General features: G+C 34.5%; 2 protein-coding genes and 2 long non-coding RNA genes across 9 annotated transcripts; 1 reads left to right on the top strand and 3 right to left on the bottom strand.

The window, feature by feature from the left end:
- Positions 1-450: 450 nt before the first annotated feature.
- On the top strand, positions 451-1,553 carry LOC149989194 (uncharacterized). The gene is made up of 2 exons (XR_016503474.1): positions 451-649; positions 930-1,553. It is a non-coding gene; the product is annotated as an uncharacterized LOC149989194 (long non-coding RNA).
- Positions 1,554-2,223: 670 nt separating this feature from the next.
- On the bottom strand, positions 2,224-4,634 carry LOC112284068 (uncharacterized). The gene has a single exon (XM_024523588.3). It carries the CDS (start codon positions 3,861-3,863, stop codon positions 2,856-2,858), a length of 1,008 nt encoding a protein of 335 aa, XP_024379356.1. The 5' UTR covers positions 3,864-4,634; the 3' UTR covers positions 2,224-2,855.
- An 8,438-nt stretch (positions 4,635-13,072) lies between these two features.
- Positions 13,073-16,063, bottom strand: LOC112283292 (glucan endo-1,3-beta-glucosidase). Of its 3 annotated transcripts, none has more exons than XM_024521822.3 (3): positions 15,648-16,063; positions 15,196-15,434; positions 13,073-14,496 (listed from the first exon to the last, which is right to left on the bottom strand). In XM_024521822.3, the coding sequence occupies exons 2-3, from the start codon at positions 15,380-15,382 to the stop codon at positions 13,373-13,375; spliced, it is 1,311 nt and encodes a 436-aa protein (XP_024377590.1). In that variant the 5' UTR covers positions 15,383-15,434; positions 15,648-16,063; the 3' UTR covers positions 13,073-13,372. The 3 variants fall into 3 exon arrangements, with proteins under 3 accessions (XP_024377590.1, XP_024377591.1, XP_090107618.1); XM_024521823.2 differs by having other exon boundaries at positions 15,652-15,792; XM_090251492.1 differs by lacking the exon at positions 15,648-16,063 and having other exon boundaries at positions 15,196-15,517.
- A 1,172-nt stretch (positions 16,064-17,235) lies between these two features.
- On the bottom strand, positions 17,236-19,599 carry LOC112284005 (uncharacterized). 4 transcript variants are annotated; one of them, XR_016503472.1, is made up of 5 exons: positions 19,364-19,599; positions 18,702-19,047; positions 18,302-18,370; positions 18,128-18,183; positions 17,236-17,874 (listed from the first exon to the last, which is right to left on the bottom strand). It is a non-coding gene; the product is annotated as an uncharacterized LOC112284005 (long non-coding RNA). The 4 variants fall into 4 exon arrangements; XR_016503471.1 differs by having other exon boundaries at positions 19,227-19,369; XR_016503473.1 differs by lacking the exon at positions 19,364-19,599 and adding an exon at positions 19,246-19,263.
- Positions 19,600-23,450: the final 3,851 nt, after the last annotated feature.

The following is a 23,450-nucleotide window of genomic DNA, read 5'->3' as shown; positions in this document are numbered from 1 at the left end:
AGTGTTAAATAAAGCATGGCTTTTCATAATTACAGGATTAAATACAAATGACAGCAAACAAGCACAAAGACACGTTTTGTGGTTGGGTGTGATCAAAACACATTTGTAGACATCAAATAAAGAAGATATTTTGTTAAGAAAATGCAAGACAAAGAAAGAATTAGTTCAACAACAAGAATGAGAGATACCATCCATCCAATGTGAAACTCTATCCCACCACTACTAAACCACTCCATGTTGTTACATTCTCCAAAAAACCAATTATTTTTTTTATTCGTTATTTATTTATTCTCTCAATTCCCTTGTCAAATTAACTGAAACACCATCACCATCAAATGATGGATGAATGAATGAATGAATGAATGAATGAATTCACTGCTTTTTTCACTTTGTATTTTTACCATTTCTACAACAATTTTGCACACCACGTGCATATTGTTGCTGCAATTGCAGCGTAGACTGAACGACAACAGCAACAGAAGCTTCTTTATGGAGGATTCGATCACCGAAGAGAGAGCGAGAGAGAGAGAGAGAGCATCGGAGGAATGGCCGTATCAACAACAACACCCACATGAATCCCGGTGCCGCAAATTGCTGCAAGGTATTTCAACTCACAACAAGACAACAAGACAGACAAAGACAAAAGACGGTGAGATTCTAACTGATCAGGGAAGCAAACCAACAACAAGCGAGTGTGTGAGTGAGAGAGCAAGTGAGTGAGTGAGAAAGTGAAGAGAGGGATTTCTTTGTTGCAAGCAACAAAAAGTGACGCAATCTTGCGCCTTTGAAAGATGGCGGTAATGTGGGGCTTCAAACAGTTGCTGTCTTGTCCATCACATCGACTTTTATTATTTTATGTGTATATTATTACGGACATTCAGTAAGTTTTGTTTTTATTTATTTACTTGTTTAGTGTTTTTGAGGTATAGTGGAGATTTGTTTATATGGAGGAGGAGGAGGAGATCGGTGTGAGATGTGCGCAGTGTGATGATGCCTTGATCGATCCCCACGTCTCCGAAGCCGGTGCCACTGGTGCCTCTGATGCTGCCCACACGCTTCGACTCTACGAAGCGCCTGAAGGAAGGAAGCTAGAGATCCCTGTTCCCTGCGACTAAAGCGCGCTTGTTTTGCTGACAAGGCAAAACGCGGGTCCAGGAGTGAGCGAGAGAGAGAGAGAGAGATTCGCCGAGGCTTGACGGTCAGTCGGTCGGTCGGTCCCAGGGCGTTTCTATCGCCGCAAGTTACTTCAGCCTCGATCCACGCTCACGTGCTCATCGCTTGCTCGGTTTTGAAAGGAACCCAGTTCCGAAGAATAGCGTGCAAAATCGAGTGACGGTGGATCCACTCTGCGAGGTCGTTGCGAGCTCTGCGCGCCATCTGTGGCGGTGGATTTGTGTCGGCATTTCTGAAGCTTGCTAACCCATGTCAGCTTTGTTTAATGTTTCTGTTGCTAAGGGAAACCGTTGACTAATGTGTCTAGAGTCAGCTTATCAAAGCATTGTGTGTCAAGAAACAAATCGACTCTGAGCTTTGCTTTGAAATGTGAGATCGCAACCAATTCGGTGTTTTCTCAGTGTCTGTATTGCAATGAGATGCGTTACGAAGGCTGACTTTGTCGACACGAACTCTTTTTCCTGTTGAAACTTTCATGGCGAAATGAGGAACATGGAAAATTAGAGATGGCATTTTTTAGATTGAACTGAAGCCATGGAGTGTGGTGGACTCATAGTCAGTGTCTTCGGTATCTTTAAATATAGTCATTGTAATTTTGCGTAGTTGTGGGAAGCCTTTTACATGATGTGAGCACAGAAGCTGCAATACAATAAAATGATGATTTGAAATTGCATGAAATCGTGTATTAGGATTTCAAGAACATGTTTTTCATGTATTCTAATTCTTTGAATCTTTCTGGCTATTTTTCATAATCTCGGATTGATGAACAAAATATTGAACTAGAGAATTAATCACGTTCATCTCTTAATCTAAGCCTTATATTTTTAACACTTTTTAAATGGAGTTGATCAATATTAGGAAAACCTGAACAAAAAAAAAATAAAATAAAAAAAATAAATCAAGTAGCAAATTTTACAATGAAATATTAGTCGCGTATAATGTAATCGTACAACCTTAACAAGAACAACAGCTAAGAAAAAAAAAAAAAAAAAAAGGGAAGATGGATCAGCAATAACTCAAAATGTTAATTGAAAAACTATCATGACATCATTTTCAAATTTCAACGTTCTGAAAAAATAATAATTTCTGTTTTGTTCTCATCTTTTACAAAGAAATAAAAATAAATAACAACCTGTTTTGTACCAAAACAAAGTACTCCCATATTGCGACATACCCAATTGTTACAGTTCGATAATATTGTAAACCTAAAATCCCTTGTTTGTGGGCAAACACTTGAAAATGAATACAAAAAATTGAACCGAGCATCTCCCTCATCCACAGTATATGGCTCCCTTACGGCCATGTGCAACGAAGAGCATCGAAACCCAACTCTCCGATGCACTGCATCCCATCTTCCAAACATTAAAAACCCACATAACAATATAAACAAATAACACACAAACACATACACACACACACACACACGCACAATAGGTGACCCGAAAAACTGCAAAAAGATTCCGTCGGTGAGCGGAAGAAAGCTGCTGGGAGATGCACAAACTTTTTGACATCGGGAATGGAATTGAAAGGAGAGTGGCCACAGATAGCGAAACAATCTACAACTCACACAACAGGGAAAAGAAAGCAGCAAACAGAATGGCCACAATTCGGGCACAAAGAAGAGGAGGGAAGCAGGAAAGCAAGCAAAAACAGCAACAACAACAGCAACAGAATTTGGTGCTTCAAAACCATGGGCGGAGCTGTTGTTGTTGCTGCTGCAAAGCGGGGTGGTGCTGTTGTTGTAGGCGCTTGGAGAGGGCGAAGCGGGCCACAGTGACGCCGATGCACGCATCCACGAAGTCGTCAGTGATGAAATCCTCGGAGAAGACCTGGATACGGTCGCCGAGCCCCAGCCGGAACGTCTCGGCTAGAAACAGACGAGCGTAGCCGCGAATGCGGTTCGTGACGGGGAAGACGCACCACACGGGGCCGGAGTGCTGCGGCGTGGCCGTGTTCTCGACGCGGTAGAAGTAGGGCCGGGTTGCATTCGGCGCCTGTTTGTGGAGATATTCCAAGTTGGAAGTGAACTTCGTCAACGGGAGATCGGTGTCGATCCAGCTGTCGAGCAAGTAGTCTGAGCTCCAGAGTGGGCTGCCTGGCGCTGGCGCCGGGGCGATGGAGGGCTTCCAGACGCAGAACACTCGGCCCGGAAGCAGCTTCCGTAGGGGCTTGTCTAAGTTGTGCTCGTCTTGCGGGATTAGGTATTCGCCGAGCTGCGAGATGAGGTATTCGTCGAAATCCAAGGGGTCGAACCACTTCCACTCGGTCCGGAACTCGATGAGGAGAAACTCCAGCGATGTCTCGACCAGGAATCGCTTCACGTCGTTGATGACGGAGTCGGCGCTATACGACAGCATCACGCCATGGCACACCCGCCGGTCTTGCTGCACGCGGATATCGAAGACGCGCACGCCGCTCACCAGCTGCTCGTAGATTGAGAGCTTCTGGCACTGGAAGAAGGGACGGGTGAGGAACGGCATCCCGATCCCGTTCGTGGCCGAGTTGTGAGTTCCTGGCCAGACCACGTCGCGAGCCGTGATGTCATCCACATTCAACGTTGCCATCCATTCTCGGTGGTTCGGGTGTTTGTAATCACAACCAGGAAACGACGTCCCTCGGGATTCTTCCAGGTTTCGGAGCTGGTGCTTCTCTATCACCACCTGAATTTGCCGTGATATCTGCGCTCCCATGATGGTACACGCGACGCGGGGGCACACACTGAATTGTCTCCGAATCCCACGCTATCCCTGCACCGCTCTTCGGGCTGATCCTCTTCCTGCTACCGGTTACCGACACGTTCCTTACAATGCGGGTCATCTTTTTCAACGCGGCAATCTGAAGGCTCCATCCCCTTAACACCACCGACTAAGCCCAAATTTCTTCTACCTATCGAACTTTCGCTCATGGCACTCTCACCGCTCCAGTAACGTTCACGAAACCAAATTCAACGACTAACAATCTCTTTTCCTCCCTCTCAGAAACAAACGATACTTCGGAGCATGGCGTTCGTCAGCATGAAATCCAAACCGAACAACAACAACAACAAAAACAGAATCTCTCATGGCGCATGGACGACCGAATTCGCCGCTCGCAAAAGCTGCGGTCTCTTGACAGGAAGCTTCGGCATCATCCAACGACTCTCCTCCCCAGGAATCCACTCCAACAATCTACGCCTCAATCATCAACCTTTCGAGAAAGACCCATCCATACACCCACTCAGGTTTTGGTTTTCGAGACACGAGGTAAAAAGGCGCACGACAGGAATGAGCACGTGCGACAGCCCGAGGCTACAAACGCCACTCCAGGGTAATGAATGCCGAATCCCGACAATATTATCACGACGCAGAGCGAGCGAGCGAGATTGAAACCCTAATTTGGAAGGGAGCTGGAGCTCGAACAGGCCATCTGACGGCGGAAATGGGGGGTTTGGCAATCATTTACCCGCGAAATGGGTTGTTTTTTCTATGCAAAATGATTGAAATGCAAGCGACCATGACGTCGCTTACAGATTTATAGAAGACGATGATGCCTCCCATTGTCGCATTGTTCCGCCAGCATATCCATTCCTTCCTTCCTTCCTACTCATCAAAAAGCAGTGGTGGGCCCGAAAAAGCAAAAGCAACTCTCCTCCGGGTTGCTTTCGCTTTTCTCATCCGCACATGGATGTGTTTGGTGAGACGAATGTGATTTTGACGGATGGATGGATGGATGGAAGTTATGGAGAGGATAGATGTTTGGAATAGTGGGTGAATATGGGATGGATGTTTGGGATGGCTGATTTTTATTTTTTATTTTTTTCTATATTTTTTTTGTTCATTTTGGTATATTGATTCACATACATCTTCAAATAATCGTCTCTGAAGCTTGATTTGTTGGATAGATCCATTCAATAAAAATTTGGATCACTTCATTATTCTCCTAAATAAAACTTGCAAATCACAATATTTGCACAAGTCAAATTAAAATTTCATAAGATTAAAAATGGCCTTAATATCAAACATTTGTTTATTATTTTTATAAAAAATATCCATTATTAAATTTTTAATTATCAAAAAAAAAAAAAAAAAAAAAAAAACTTTTGGCTACATTTTTCATTTATAATTCAATAATCATAATTTATATCATAAAAAATAATAAAAAAATTCTACATATTTCATTGTAATATATCTATGTTTATAAATATAGATCAATAATTAATATCTTCAATGACATAAAATTAGTGAAATTTATATTAGATGCAAATAGACAAAATATACATCTATAATATCTATTTTTATCAAGTATAATAAATTATTAAAAATAAATATTTAATAATGTGTTTAGTAATATTTATAACTTACATTACAATGGTGAGACAAACAATAGAGCCACATTGGTTGTTAATGTGAACGACCTATTTCTAACAAGAAGGAACTTCGACACCATATCTTGGCTAAAGAGAAAACCACATGTTAAATTTGATATAATAGACCTAAAACAAATTTCTAAATATCTAAGAGTAGAATTCAAATTCCTATCCTTAAATATCTTTCTATCATAATACCAATATTTCTTTCACATTATAAAAGAATTTAGGATGAATGAATCAAAACAAGAATATGTACCTTTAGATCTATGCCTAATATTATTTATGGATATAGAATCTCTATAAGTAGATCCTCACAAATATTGCCAAATAGTTGGAAAGCTTGACAATTAATCTTATCTTGACAACCACTGGATCCAACCTTGTATTTGCAATTATGACAGTTTTAAGATTCATGTCAAAATTACAACAAATATATTTAAAAGTTGTTAAATATATTATAAGATGTATTAAAATAACAATTAATTTTGGCCTACTCTATCAATACAACAACTCCTATGTTGTACATGGCTATACAAATGTAGATTGGGTTTCTTGCCTAGAACTAAAAAGTCTAGTAGCACATATTATTTTATACTATCTAGAACAACTATCACTTGGAAAAATAAAAGGCAAGTCAATTGCAAAATCTTCTACAAAATTAAAATATATGAGTTTCTTAATTAGGACATCTGAAGCTATATGGCTTAAGAAATTACTTACTAAGATTGAAACAATAGATGGTTCATCTTCTTTTCTACTTTTTAGCAATGCCAGCAAAAACATCTTATCAAACATGCAAGCATATTGTTCCTTACTCCTACATTGTCACAATTAATCAGCCATCAAATTTACAAAGAATCTTATATTTCATGCAAGGACCAAACATGTAGAAATATACTACCAATTCATAAGAGACATTATGAATTTTGGAGAAATTAGTTTAGATTACCTAAAGATTTTTAATTCCTAAATATCTTTATAAAACTTCTCTTTTAAATAAAATTTGAGCAATATAGAGCAAAATTAGGACTTATTAGCTCTTTTATTATCCTTTAGCCAAAAATATCCTCTATAGTCACTTCAACAAGTAATAACATAGATACCAACTTCTTCTTTTATAGTACTATTCACAATTCTATAATAAATTCTTCTACTCTATTTGTTACCTTTCACAATATTAAAGCACAACTTTCTTATCTCCTAGAAAATATATAGCCTCCTGATAGGATCTAAAATTCTTATACTTTGTCCCTAAAAATCTTCTTATTATTCTTTTACAATCTTCCTAGCTATTATATATTCTAAGAATCATTTCTCGTCTTACAATATAAATTCTTGGATTGCCCAATCTTAACTTAATATTAACATTCTTTGAGTTAGAAGAAGCATAAATCAAGCATACAACCTTTTGACTTAAATTTGTTGTCGTTTCAACAATTGACATCAAATCTCTATCATCTAGCACTTATTGCAAGTACCTTAAAGACAATTCATCTTATTCTTCTTGTGTTATGCAATACACATTCAGCGATTCAACAAAATTCAAAACTAGAATATCAAGCTATCTATGGTGTATCCAAAATAAGCGTACATATAGAGATATGACACAAAATACTATTAAGATGGAAGAAAGATAAACCTTATCAAAGAATCTTCAAGTAATTTGACACTCTAGAAACTTCAAGCACCACTCATACAATCGCTTCAACAGTAGTATATTAGACTAAAGTAAAAGCAAAATAGCTTCAATCTGCAAACAAATATTTAGCAAAGCATGAATTTGTAAGAAAAAATAAATATACAACAAGTTTTATAAAAAAAAAGTACAATACATACCATTAAAGAATTCTTGCCTATCATGAATAATACTTCTTCTTCCACAACTAATGTAGTTCCTTTATAATTGAAGACCTTACTCCACAATTGATATGCTTTCTTTATCAAAATTAACTATTAAAAAACACAACTAGGATTATTTGATTGAAAATTTGATGGGAGGTATTAGAATATCTCATCTTCTATGGATGGAACTTATTCAAGTAATCCATTTATTGACATTAAAACTCTCTCAATTGGCTTGATTAATAATATAATATAATTATATTAGCATCCTAGTACAAATTATTCTAATCATTTCATATATTATAATATCCTTATATAGAATAATTTTAACAATATTGACAATAAGTATAAAGTAATCATATGCCAATTTTATAAAGTATAAGATATCTATAGATTTTTGGATCTTAGTTATTTGCTATAGACTTTGCAAGTGGATTGTATGTATAGTGGAGATGCATTACTTGTATTTGAACAAAAATACAAAATATGGAGACAAAATATGGTATTAGGTTGCACTTTAAGGATTGAAAGCATAAAATGAAGCCATCACTTACATTACTCTATATGATTGAGATATGTTAATTTACATAAGTTTTATACTTAGCTAGTTGTCATTATTTTTTCTATTCTTTTCTATTTATAATTATTATTGCAATTGACTAGCAATGTAGTATTGTCACAATAAATAATTGTTTTACTAGATAGTAGTCTTTAACCTCAATAATCTTTTTATTTGCTCATGTGTTCAAATAAGTGGATTAACTGATGTATTAAATCTGGTGTGTTCGAACACTCTTCCTTTCATCACATTTATCACTCTCTCCTTGTATCTATGATGTTGTTGATTTTTGATATCAATAAGTTATCTTTTGTCAAATTATTTAGAGTTTTTGAGCAGATATTTTGGTTGCTTTTGTGTTAGCTTCTATATGTTGTATTGGATCTTCTTTTGGTCTTTTTGTTCAAAAAGGCAAAGATTAAAGATATAAAGGTAATAGAAACTAGTTTATTACCAGATTTTCCAAACATATTGGTTAGAGAGAAAATATGGCTGAAGTTGAGAATTGATAGAGATTTGTTTTATTATTGCACGTCGATAGAGTGAATAAGTGATGGCATAAAGAAATTAAATCAATGCTTGACTAGTTAGTAGTAGAATATACAATGCTTGACAAAGTTGGATATTTCCAAAATACGCTTAAGAATGTGATTGTTATAGAATTTGTGCATCACCACTTTTATAACAATTTAACATCTTTTGAATATCTTCTTCATGACGATCTTCTACAATTTTCAAAGTCTAAAAGTATGGATAGTATAAAAAATATAATTAGTAGCCTTGGTGATTTGTGTAATAATATTGATGCTATAGTTTGGAAGGCTTGTGCTGAAGCAAAAGTTGTTTAACTATGATTCTGAATTCAATCTTGTTGACCATATGAAACAATGTTGTTCTTTTAAGAAGCTTTGTAAGAATGTTAGTATGTTGCTCTTTATTTGGAATGTATATAATTTTTATTTCCTTTGATGCAGCCTTCTCTTTCACAAAGTAGTGCTGAATTTTGATATGTTTGGTTTGTGCATACAAAATTAAATTCTTGACTAACTTTGTAGCATTAAGATTATTGTAATAAAGAGCTCTTAATGTTTTATTTTGAAGCTGAGGTCATTTAATAGTATTCTTGTCTAAATAATCTCTTTTACAACTTTTATTAGTCTTTTGAGAGTCAATCAAGGAACATTACCAATAGAATGGTACACATGTAAGTCTATTAACCTAAGTACACTCAAAGTTTTTGGCTATACCGCTTATACTCACATGAAAAAATAATTTAAAATGAATATGATGCCACCATAAAACTTTGGACTTTTGTTAGTTATAATATCCAAACTAAGAGATATCACCTGTATGGATGTCAAGTTTGATGAAAGAACTATAGTAACTTAAGGTTAGATTGGTAGCACGTGGATTCCAACAATGACAAGATCACAATTTTCAAGAAATATTCTCTTTGATTGTCTAGTAGAATATAATCAAAATTATTGTCACCATAGCAAAATAGAAATAATGAGGTAAATTATACCTTGATGTCAAGGCTACATACTTGAATGATGTATTAATAGACAAGATGTATATAATCTAGCTTGAAGATTTTAAAGATAAAAACTACAAAGCTTTGTGTGTAAATTGAAGAAAGTCATTTATAAACTATGTCAATTCAAAAGCATATGGTACAACAACATTGATTCATACATCATAATTCTGGGATTGCGCTACAATAATACTAATCAATGTTTGTATATCAAAGTATCAATCTCTGACCTCTATATACTACTTGTTCTTTATGTTGATGATATAATGTTTACATGTGGTGATATCACTAGAATCTAGAATATCAAGGAAATACTAGAAAAAAAATATAAAATATTAGATTTAAGCAAAATGTGGCTATACATGGCAATATAATTTGTTAAAACTCCAAAAAGTCATTGCAACTCCCTCTGGCCATAGCATATGTGGTAGTTATGAGTTGATTGACATGCTTTTTGTCCAATCAAATTCATGACATCCCAATAAGAACGATAATTTTTTTCTCTCTCTTACTCCATTTTGATATGGAGTATGTAATGCCATAAGTCGGCATATAATACTAACTTGATTATAAAATGTAATAAAGTCATGAAACATCAATTTGCTTTCTCAATTGATTTGCAAGCTTCATATTTTTTTTAAGAATTTTTTCTAAGAAACCTCAATAGATTTCAACCATTAAGAAGGAAGCAATTTGAATTCCAATGCAAAAGGGTTTAAAGCCAATGCAAAGTACTCAAAAACATCCCTCAAGAAATTCCTAATTGTCTTATTATTTGTCTTTTTTTTTATAACTTCTAATTATCTCTCCAAACCCTAATCTTAAGTAGTGAGCTTCAACTAGTTGTAGTTCCTAATTTAACAATCCAATTGGTGCAAAATTTTGCATACTAGTGAAACAATGTCTTCTACTTGCTCAAAAGTTATTACAACGTCTTCAATGTCTTCAATCCAATCCAACTTATAAATTATTTAGTTGGAATGTTTTGGAATGTTTTGCACATCTTCATGCCTTCTAAGCTTACCTCAGTTGTGTCTACTTTTTATAGGGTACTATCTCTGTTCTCTAAAATCCAAAAACCAAGGCCTGAAAGTGCTGCGTTGTTTGACGAGAGAGGCGTGCTTCCTCGACAAGTAGTTTTCCTATTAATTTCTCAAAGTTGGGTAGTTCGTCAAGGACTAGAAGGCCTTGGACAAGTCCCTCATACTCCTGCGGTAGTCCGTTGAGGGCGATATGTACTAGTCTCAATTTTGATACTTCCTCGCCTGATGATCGCAGCTCAGTTGTGATTTTGCTGATTTTTTGTAGATAATCTACCATCGAGCTTCTCTCGTCCATTTTGGTTGAGTGCAACTGGTTGAATAATAGCATGGTACATACCGCATTTTTGTTGTCATGGTTGTGTAGTGCTTGCCATCCTTGCGTTGGGTCGTTAAAGTTCGCAATATGGTGGATGATATTGTCCTTTAAAGACATTATTAGAATGGCCATCGCTCTATACTTGTCATGTCGTTATTGTTGGGATGTCGCAGCATTGGTAGGATTGATGACCTCCGTTGTTTCAGTTGTTTGCTGCGAAGTTGTGTTGTGTGGACAAACAATGTGCCAAAGTTTATCTTTCATGAAAAGTATACGCATCTTTACCTTCCATACCAAAAAATTGTTGGCTCCCTCCAACTTGTGTGGTTTGGTCATCGATGAAGTTGATTCTACACTCATGATGCTTGGAACATGGAGCAGCTCTTCCTTCTACTGCGGACTCGCCTGCTCTTGGCTTGTTGGAGTGCTCTGAAGTTCTATCCCTGGCTTGCTTGAGGTTGTACAATGATACAACTTCAACGGGTCGCCATGACTATTCATTCTTGTATTTCTCTTTCTATTGCGAGCGTTTGGAAATGTTGGCTCGATTTCTGCCATCTGGTGCTTTCTATTTCTCATGGTGGGTGCTAGCACGATTTCTGCCATCTAGTTTCGAAAAAATGCTCTGATACCAAAATATGGAAACAAAAGGTGGTACTAAGTCGCACTTCAAGAATTGAGAGTATGGAATGAAGCAATTGCTTGCATTGCTTTGAATGATTGAGTTATGCTCATTTACATAAGTTCGCCACTTGGCTGGTCCCCATGATTTTCTCTACTCTTTGCAATTTACGGTTGTTACTGCAATCCGCTTGCGGTGTAGTGCCTCCGCAGTAACTGTTCTACTAGTGAGTGGTCCCTAACCTCGATAATCTATATGTCCGCTCATGTGTCCAGATAAGCGGATTAACTGACATGTTAAATGTGATGTGTTCCAACAGTTTGAACATCCCCACTTCAATGACCTGACCTACATGACAGCGGCGAAGAACGAAGTCCTGAGTTTCAACATCCTGGTGGGAGGGTTCTTCAGTCCCAAGCGCTGAGCCGGAGCCATTCCAATGGACGCATGGGTGCCCATGAACGACGTCATCCCCTTGTGCAAAGCCATGCTGGAGACATATCGAGATCTTGGAAGCCGTAGGAATCGACAGAAGACGCGCATGATGTGGTTGACAGACGAGATGGGGATTGAGGAGTTCAGAGCCGAAGTGGAGCGGCGCATGCTTTCATGCTTCCCGCATTGGCTCCGACTCGCATTTGGAAGAGCTCGTCGTGTCTAGGGTGCCAGCCACCAAGTTGTTCCCGGTTGTGCAGGATCTGATGATTGAGCATTTCGGAGCCAAGAGGGAAGCGTGAGCCCGTCGTTTTCTAACAGGGCTGGGGGGAATCCAACTGTGCGCCAGTATGTATACTTCAATAATTAATGGTGCCATGTTGTAGTACTGTATAAGTCAGGTAGAAACACTCGTTCGTCGAATGGTTCAAGCACAAGCATCCGCTGTTGTGAGTGACGGCAATCCCAGTGTACAGGTTGTGGTCGAAAATGGGTCTGCGTAATTTTCATATAGGCGCTTATCGCGCTGCATGTGGTGCTTTTCGAATGAAGCTCTAAAATATCGTGCTCAGCTGTGCTTAGATATCGCCACATCCTGTAAGAAATAGTTAACATTTTTGCATTTTAGACGTTCATTGGAAGTAACATGTAACGAAGATCGGATGGAATTATTAGGTGTTGCTTCCCATGTGACACGAGATCTTCTGTATGACACAGCTTACTTAGCACTTCAAAAAGAGGATTCTCTCATTTTTTTAGCACAACCTTCGAGCTCGCCATTCATGTGTAGAATACACAAAATCAAGTCATTCACGGCGTGGTTTTCAAGCTACTCGCACTTTAAACGAAACCTCCAATTCCCAAACACATTGTACACACACAATCTTTGATAAACGTCTAAATTTGGAATAAAATGAAGAAGAGACCGTTGCGGACAGTTTCAACAGACCGATCGGAAAGCGAGCAAAATCTCAGTTCCTTTCCGCGTATTTCCTTCATGTTTCTTCATGTGTGGCACCCCAAAAGACACATCTCTTTGACGGGGAATTACAGCAACACTGTTTTCGTCGTGTCTCTGAAACCATAGACATTCACAGGCATCGGATGCCCTACTACCTGGTGGCGATCACTTTGAGAGACATTGCGTTTAGAGAAGAATGTATGCCATCCTCCGAAGAATCAGCAGAGTAGCAGCGCTCATGCAACAAGTATCATGTCACAGACTCCATGATCTTCGAATTTCAACCATGAAACCGAGCCACAAGTATTAACACAAGAAATTGGCACACAGAAAAGGTGCACAGCGCTAGTCATGGTCTTGTTAGTGGTATGCCCAACTAAGGCTTTCTGATGACGTCTACGCTTCAGTCTTCCAGGGATTGCCTTTTCCACAATGACCCACATAAAGGAGTAACAATGTTCTCAGTATAAGAGTAATCTACAATGTATGTATCCACAAAGTGAACTGATAAACCTAGTGATCAGTAAGTCACAGCAGGCTTAAATTCTAAGATTGAAAAGAGATCCAAAGAATGAGGCAGACATAGGAAGAACACTGGGTTTGCCATCGCATGTGTTCTCAGTCAAGCCTGCAACTCCCTGCGTTTCCCCGCCAGGTCCTCCTGGTGTTGCAGAACTCGCGGATTTAATGTCGATGGGGTAAACGGCGGTGCCATCAGGGTACAAGAGTCCCCAATTTCGCTCACTTGTCGCCCCAGGCTTAGCGTTTTCATTATACAGCGCGAATATGAAAGTCGGGACGAAAATCCCCGGCCTCATAGGGGTGCCCCGCGTGGGACTGCTGAGGATGTGCGTCACAAGATTCTGATTGTATGTCTGTGCGTTGCTGCGGCTGGCGCCAAGCTCGTTGGAATCCCCAACTGATGGCCACCCAGTTTCGCTAATGGCTATGCGCACATTCGGATACCCTACAGTTGCCATGGCCGCCGCCATGGCGTCCAACTGCGCGTCCAGAAGGTTGGCGTATCCATACTGCCCATCAGTTGTGAAGGTGGTGTTGCGGGTGAACAAGGCATAGTCCAAGGGGATATACTGGGAGTTCGTAGACCAGCCGAAGTAAGGGTAGACATTGACAAAGAGGTACGAGTCTGTGGAGTCGAGGTATTTGAGCAACGGAGTCATCACCGAGGCTGCAACGTCCGGCCGGAATGAGCCCTTGGAAGGTGGAAAGGAGACCGCCAGAATGCTATATTCGACTGCCGTGGAGACGCGGATGGCGGACAAGCTGTGGTTCTGGAGGCTGTCGTGAATGTTCTGAATTGCGGGCACAACTTGGAGCCACGTCGCGGCGAGAGTTTGATCGGCGAAGAGCTCGTTGCCAACCATGATGTAGACAATGTTGGTCGCGGGGTAGTACGGGACGACGTTGGCGGCGACCCATGCGTCTGCAGCGCTGGCGTCCTTTGCGAGGGCAGGAATCTCGTCGTTTCCCATTCCGATTATGAACTCCAGCCCTGACCCTGCAAACGCCTTGATGGTTGGCCCATCGTGGTCGAAAATCCGCACCCTTCCTATTCCTAAGTTCTTAATCAGAGTCACTGTCTCGCTCGCGGTCGGCAAATTGTCACCTAGTCTCCCGTAGTTGATACCAATCGTGCGTGCCTCTGCAAAATAGAGTACACACGACATTATTCGCAACGCTAGCTTACGAAGCGGCCGATGACGGAGATGTAGCAGGCGTATCAATTCGCGGTCGGCAACGAAAATAAATAGTAACGAATTTAGGAACGTGGGCACGTAGAAGTCGCAAACGGATGCAGATAGCACGTTGTGCTGATATATCTAGTTAGTCTGTACTCTCGTGTAGGGTATCGACTGCGGAATAAGTGTAACTGTAGATACTGTGCGACGCCTATGACGCTACCAGCGTGCACATTGTTGTGCGCATTGCTGACCCAACTTCGAGAGGGTATAGTTTTCTACGCGCATTACAGAACAATCTTAACCTATGCTCGGTCGCTAGAGAAAGCAATGGAAATTTGGAAGGGCTCTCGCTCATTCTCCACAAGATCTATGTTAAACTGCATTTGTACAACCTCCTCTCAACTCCCCTTAGAAGCGTTCCGACGGTGACTCGACCGTGAACCTAATCCAACTGTCTAAGCTGTGCAAACTGCAGCTAATTGAGCCCCACTCCAGCCATCTCATGTGGGTGAAGTAAGTGCACATCTCGCACCAATTTATAAATGAGTACAGCTGTTCCGGATCATTGTCGATGATCATTGTGGAGGTTTTTCGGCAACTCTTAGTCGCTACGGACGGCATTCACAGAGAGGAGATGAAGAAGGGAGGCTTTTTCGTACCGGTGGGATAAGTCGCGACTGCAGGTGCAATCCAAGTGCACGAAAGTAAAGTCAAGCAGATGCTAATCGCACTCAAATGAACTCTCGAGGCAAATTCCACCCGAGAGTCTGTGTAATAGTGACGACACCGAGGCCGTCTACTTGCGTGACTGAACCGTGTCAACTTCGAATCCTCATTGCGTTGCATCCTTTCATCCTTTCCTTCTTATTCGAGGATCGAGAGCACGAGATCGACACACCTAGATAGCCACGACACACCCGCCTCCAACGCCGAGTTAGTGGAGGCTGTGCACTGACTGATACCAATGCTCACTAATAGATACCAAACCTTGCAACACCCGCACAAAACCTAAGAAAAGTAATGAATCCTGCTCACCCACTGCTGTACAAAGCAAAAATCTCAAAAACTGCAAAGGCAAGAATAGCCAAGGAGCGTGAGACACAGCAAATACCTACGAGATTGCCTCCAGCAAAAGCTACTCGTAAAATCTCTGAAACCGCTCTGTCTCTCGCATAAGTAAGAGAAGCGAAGCGTAGCACGAAAACGTCCACCCAAAGGACTGACCCAATCAACCCAACCTATTCAGCGTGTCAATCTCGACCACAAACGCCGCTCATGACGCAATCCGCCAATCACTTGCTCCAAGAGGGGGTTACAGAACAGGATCAACTCCAGCAACTCGCGAACCGCTTCATAATTCAGCTCCGAATGCCGCCGTTCAGCTCACCACGACCTCACGCCGCTGTTTCAAGCGACACAAGGGCAGAGAGGGATTTGGATCAGCGATATGCACAGCTGAGGAATGCAATGCAGGAGGCGCACACGGTGTATAATTGATTAATTAATTGACTGGAGACTCACGCTGCGTTGATCCCCCCAACAACAACAACAAAAGCACTTACTTGGCTTTGAGCATGCGTGCGTGCCTCGCCGCGACGCGACGCTCTGGTGGAGCTTGCAGCAGCAGCAGCAATCGAGCCGTACAGTTCCTTGGGATACGGTCCCCTGTATTCATGTGTATGTATGTATGAAACGGACATATGTTTCGTATTTACGATCATAATTGGAGTTACTAGTCAAACTCGGTTGTGGTCATAGGTCCGCCGTTCTCCCCCCAGTTGACCGCGGAGCGCCGCTCGTTTTTGTCCAGCCGCTGAATCCAGTAACCGTGGATGAATGTTCTCGCGATGGGTGAATGTAATTTTGGATGAATAGACGGATGTGTTGGTGAATTTTTGGATGTACTCTGGATTCTGTCCATTGCTCGGACGAGTTTTCCTGAATTAATTTCTTAATTGATTAACTAATGAATTAGGTTGTTTATTTGGTAAATATTTTTTTAATTTAATTAATTTTTAATCGTTCACATACACTAAAATTTCAAGTTTGTTGTAAAAAACATAATTTGAGGGAAAAGTATTGATTGTCTAACTTGGGGTGAAGTTAAAAGTAAGCAGAATGATTTAATTTGATAATTGGTGAACGATTGTTTTGATGTTAGTTTCAACGTTGAGCTGATTATTCTCTTTACGTTTATTTTTATTTTTGTTTTTATTTAAATTTTTGTGGGTGAATTTGGGATTTTTGTTGTGGATTTAAAATGAGCACGATTTTACATCAAAGTTATGGATTTGAGATTGATTTTATGTGTAACTTGAACAATTATGAAATGAAAGTAATTGTGATTGTGAAAATGGGATAATGGAAAGGATTTTGAGGATTGATTGACACATAAGTACATGAAATAAAATAAGTAAATAAATATTTCATTCTTTTCTAGTGTATTAGAAATGATTCAGTTAAAACTATGATTTAAGATATGTCAGTAAAAGTTTTAAACGGGGTTATCAAAATTTCAAAGATAAAATTTCAAAATTACCACAACTGATTTGAAAAATGCTCAATTTCAAATTAGACCTTGTAAACTATATCTTTTAATATTAGTAGCACGAATCACTAACGAATATCTTATTTATGAGATAGATAGTTTTTTTACAAAACATGTAAAAAGAACAATACCAAGTATAGATTAGAGTCCATTCAATTTTTTAAGGGCGAGAAAATTCTAATTGATTGTGAAACATTTGCACAAACTAAAGTTTAATTAATGAATCTAGAGTCACATATAATCACATCTAATTTACATTTTGACAAGGCCAAAGTATCTTGTTGCTCAACCTCTATCATGTAAAACACGTATGCAATCGCAATTTCCAAAAATCATTTATGGATATAAAATAAAACATTCAATATAAAGTTCACAATAAAAAAACCCAATTCTTTGACATATTCCCAGATTGAAGAGATTATTCTGAAAGAATAAAAGGAAAAAAAAATTAAAACACTATGAAAATAACAAAACTTCAAGGAAAATCTGAACTTGAATGTTTGATTTATTTAGTCTTTTATCTTTTTTATATCTTTTTTTGAAAAATAGATACTACTGGTGGTGTTCATGTTATTATTATTATTTTTTTTTGTGTGTCTTTAGATTCTATTTTTTCTTTTTCTTTTCATTCCTTTTGAATAATTTTTCCTCTTCTTCAATTTGAGCCAATTCGCTGGCCTCTGCTAATTTTTTTGCTTCAGCTTCTTCAGCAAATCTGATAATATTTCTGGGGCTCTTTGGATCCATTCTCAATAGAAATACAGCTAATTCTTCTAATGGATCATCTGGTCTTTAATTTTTTGACGTTTATTTCATGTGGTCATGAAAATTTGTATAAGTTATTTATTTATTTTCATATGTAGAAATTTAAATATCAAAATTTCCCAATATATATATATATATATATATATATATATATATTTCTTATAATAAGTTAAATCTTCAATTTGTGGGGTTTTGAAGGAATTTTATATACTATCTCAAAACATATTTTTAATAAATATATATTACTCAATTCTACTTAAATCACTTATAAGAATTACCTCTTTTCTGAAATGAGTTGACAACCTTCCTTTAGAAGCGGTATTAATAATTCTCCCTATTGGTTCCCATCAAATAAGTATCATAGAAAGAAATCTTACATGCAAATAAATGATCTATGAATGAAGATTAAGTCAATATTAAATAAAATAGATAGTATTTTGGAATTGAATTACCAAATAATCTCCAACAAGCATGTCTTTAGCATCTTGAATTGGTAAATCTTCATCAAGTTTGTTCTTTTCCTATTGATAAAAAAATGAATACATTGTAAAGAGAATGAGTTATGAACAGAATAGAAAATTATTGATTCAAAATGAACTTCAAGCTTTTAACTTTCTTGATAAAATAGTCTCTAGGAAAATGTGATACTATTCCGATACAATTTATAAAAATAAAAGCGAGAGTGAACACAATTAAAAGTGTGATGTTCAATTTCTTTTGTTATTTTTCCATTCAGTTAATTTCGATAAATAGAAACACACAATATAAGAAATGAAATTAGAAATGATAAAATTCTATTAATTATTGCAGATATCAGCTAACATGTTTAAAAATATGAACAATGAAAATTACCTCTGTTTTATTTTTGAATTGGAAAGTTTGACCATCAAAGAAATGAACAATCCAACATTAAACTTTCTTTCTTTATGGCTCTTTTATACATCAACATCGAGACTATTATATAAATTTTAAATTTTTTTGATGGCACAAATGAATGGAGATTAAAGAAATTTATTACACCACAAAATTCTACTACGTATTTCTATTTATACTCAATTTATTTAGTGATTAGCGTTAAATAATATTTTCATTTGATGTAATTATAGATTTTAAGTCTTAAAATTACCATCTGATTTGTCACTTTTTTTGCTCTCATTTTTACTCTTTTCTTTAAAAGCCATTATGTTTTAGTAATGCTCTATCAATTTTTTAAATCTTAATTAGTAATTTTGATATATTGTTAAAGTATTAAGAAAATCAAAAACAAAGAGAACAAACAAAGAGATCAGTCTTTTTTTATTTCGTTATTATTTAAAACTTTGTTCTATCAACAATACTCTAATACAAACATCGATCAATTGCTTCAAATTAACTTACGAAAAAGAGATGTAATTACATCATTTAAAGAATATATATATATATATATATATATATGACTATTCGATTTAGATGCCATAAGACATTTTTTTAAAGTTGGATTTTTAAAATGGTTTTACAGAAAAGCATCTTCACACCTATTCAATATCTACTGTGAAGCTTAGTTTCTCCAGAATTATATATATATATATATATATATATTTGTTATTACAGTTAAAATATATGCTTTATCTTTTTCCTATTAAATTAAATGCAATGTCATATTAAAACTAAATCAATAATCAAATTCAAATAAAATAAAATAAAAACGATCTTTCTTATGTTTAGTCTCAACTATTTAATTTCACTACTGATAGTTTATTTCAAATCAAGCTTCTAGCATAATAAGCTTGTCAAGTATGAAAAAACTATTTGATTTGAAATCACATATCAATTTGAAAATTATAATTTATAGTAAGTTATACTATGCTTTTATTGTATCAAGGTTTGTAATTCAACCAATTTTATGTATTATTCTTTGATCGTAACAACATCAAAAAAAAAAAATCATATTATTTTGCACTCTTTGCACCAAAAAACAAAATATACATAGTAAGAATTAATTAGAATATTTCATAATATACATTTATAAATAAAAATTTTACTAGATGGTATCTATTAAACTAATTGATTTTGTTTTGTTCCATAGTATGCAAAGTCGTGATAAAACACTAAATACAATTATCAAAAACATAATATCAATTTATACAATTTTCATAATTTTTAATAATTTTATCAATTTATTAGTAATTAAATTTAATAAATTAAATTTATTATCATATATATATATATATATATATATATATATATATATATATATTGAAAAATTGATACAATTTTCGAAAACATAATTTTTGGTCAATATATGTTTTTATTTTTGATTTTTTTATCACTTGATTAAATTTAAGTTTGTAATACCAATGTTAAAAAATAGATGTAATATAAGAAAATAAAGTATTAAAAATATTTTTATAATTTTAAATTTAGTAAAATATACTACTATTAGTTTTCTTAAGTATATTAATGAAAAGCTTAAGTTATAATAAAAAAAATTAAGCAAATTTTTATAATTAAATAAAATGAAATGATTTTAAATATACACTAAGTTTAGGCAAAAGTATAAATATAAAGGTTTTTTCAAAAACAATTTAAACCGTAATAAATAATTTGCATAAAAAATTTACTTTATTTCTAAAAGAATATATATTTATGTATTTTAAATATTAAAATATCATTTATATTACTTCCAGAAAAATTAAACATAAAATAATATAAAAAAAAATTAATTTTAATTTACTTTTGAAATGAAACTAAAATTATAATAGATGCCAAGTATGCATGCTATGTATTTTTATTTTCTACATGCTTCTATGTATATATATTTTTAACACAAATTTATTACATTTACATTATTTATGTTTATTTATAATTCTTTACACAATATCATTCATGGTCAAATATTTTACTGGTAACATCTTTATAATTTCATTTACTTTTTATTTTTAAAATTATTTAAAGCATGTCTAACTATTTGTTGCATTTTATGCAATTATCTAGTAAGAGTGAAGAGAAATAAAACCAAATAAAGTGAGAAAAATCTAATTAATACAAAAAGTATTGTATGAATACTAATCAAATTAGGTAAAAATTAACCAAAAAAAAATAAATTAAATGAAAAATAATTACTTAAATAAGAAATTAATAGATGCATTTTTTACAAATATAATTTTTTTATAAAATTGAAAATATCTATAAGGATGATTTTCTTACATAAACCAAATTACAATTTTTTTTTGTAATAAAACTTAAACTTAAAAATAAAATAATAAAATAATTATAGATTTATTATTTCTTTTGATTTTAAATTTTAAATTATTTTTTCATGTTGTTTATTAATTCTATGGATAAATTTTCAGATATAAAATATATTTTTAGAAATTAAAATAGTATTAATTTAAAAAAAATATAACATTTTTAAACCAACTTTCACAATGATTTTAGACGTGTAAAAATATCAATATCTTAATCTTTGATGTTTTTTTAATAAGTAAATCCTTTCATCACTATGATTACTAAGTTTGAAATATACTTTAAAATAAAAATATAAAACATTTAAAAATATTTTTATATTTTAAATAAATATACGTGCTTATTTTTTATTTCTTTATTTATTTGTACTTATTTTTTTCAATACAGTAAACTTAAATTAATAAAATAAATAAATTGAAAATAATTCAATCATCTTTTAGTCTTTATAATAAATTCTTAAATTTTTTTATTTAAGAGTTTTCTTAAATCTTCATTAATTATAAGTAACATCAAAATTTTTATTAAGAAAAATACTAAATTTTTTTGTATATCATAATTAAATTTTTTTAAATAAAATAATTTTATAAATCCAAGAAATTATTTTTTTAGTAGATGTAAATTTACTTTAGTTTTTTCAACATTGTTATGAACTTCAGAAAGCTTCTTAAGAAGTTTCCATGTTGCTTGAAGATAAATCAACCTTAAAAAGCTTTTTGGACAACTTCCTTAATTTTTTCATAAATTTTTAGAATATGCTAGAATATTCTTAAATTATTTCTAGAATCTTTAATTAGAATATTTTTAAAATCTTCTAGAACCTCATAATAGAATATTTCAAAAATCTTCTTGTTGAATGTTTGTAACAAATACTTTTTTCAGTACTAATAAAGATCATCAATTGCAAAAAACATATATAAGTTATTATAATTTATCAAATATTAGAAAATAAATTGCTTAGTTTTGACTTATGGTTAAAAAGAATTATTAGTTTTTAGCAAGGAGATATCCACTACTAGGTCTCAAGTAAAAAGTATAAAAAGACAACCATATTCTCTATAAAAATGTATCAATTCAATAATTCAATCTTTTACTCATTAAATCCACCCATCCTTAATTTACTATTTTTTTTTCTCTCTATCCCTCTTATGACAAATGCACATCTATATGTGTAGCTAGATTGTATAAATATTTACCTCCATTAATTAATAAAATTCAATAAAATTAATTAAACTATTAGATGTATGAGATTATTAGTTATGCAATATAAAATAAAGTTGGTTATCAATTATTAAAAAATTATTAGTGTTCAAGGAATTAATTATCAGAGGAGATGATAATTCCAAAATATTATAGGAAAACCTTAAAATATGTTTTTTTTAATTAAATAAACTAATCAATTAATATTGCCAATGGTTGTAATACAAAATTAATATATATATATATATATATATATATATACATATTTATATAACTTCAAAGAAACATTTCAACTAATAATATCATATAAATAAATTATAAAGACCACAAACAACAAATAACAAAAAATATATATATAAAAAAAGATATAAAACTTAAAAAGAAACTAAAATTATCATCATGTAAGTTTACTTGTAAATATTAAAGTATTTTTGGATGTTTCATTTCATTTACAGTAGTATTGATACCAAATTTGTGATTGATATCTTTAATTTTTTGGAAAATCTAGAGTTTAGTTTACTATTACGATTAATGTTAAGAAAAATTTGAATTGAACTGTCTTTCGAAATGCATACAAATGTACAGTAAATTTGTCATCATAAAAAATGTTTTCGTAAGAAAAGAGACCAAAACAATTATTAAATTTTAGCAATAGTGATAATGATTTGTTTTATATATAATCAAAGTTGCAACTATTGAAATTATTATTTTATCTTTATTTTTATTTTTTTGTTTCTGGTATCAAACTTCATTTAAATCCATGAATTTGTTAATCATTTATTTTAGTTTTCTGGTTATTTTGGTCAATATAATAAAAATAAACAAGTTAAAAGAAAACTTCATGAAAAGTACTTTAGCAACAATGGAGAAATGTTTGTCTAATGTTTGACTGTTTTATGCATTAAATTAGTTTTAGAATAGAGAATAGAACAAAGTCTTTGAAATTTTACAATCATTGTTTCATCTTTTATTTTGATTTGTAAATTTTACAATCAGTTTCATCTTAAATCGAATATTTTACAAATCAAAATTTTCGAGATCCGTGGTAAATACATTCGAAATTCTAACATGGATGTATTATATCGTTAAAAAAGACATATCTAATCTTACAAACAGCAATTTCAAAGTACTAGCAGAATCCAATACCATTGGAGTTCTTCTAAGACTCATTCAAAACAC

This window comes from Physcomitrium patens, chromosome 6, assembly GCF_059467195.1.
Source record: "Physcomitrium patens ecotype Gransden chromosome 6, ASM5946719v1, whole genome shotgun sequence".
Lineage (NCBI taxonomy): Eukaryota > Viridiplantae > Streptophyta > Bryopsida > Funariales > Funariaceae > Physcomitrium > Physcomitrium patens.
This window is presented reverse-complemented; position numbering and strand designations above follow the sequence as displayed.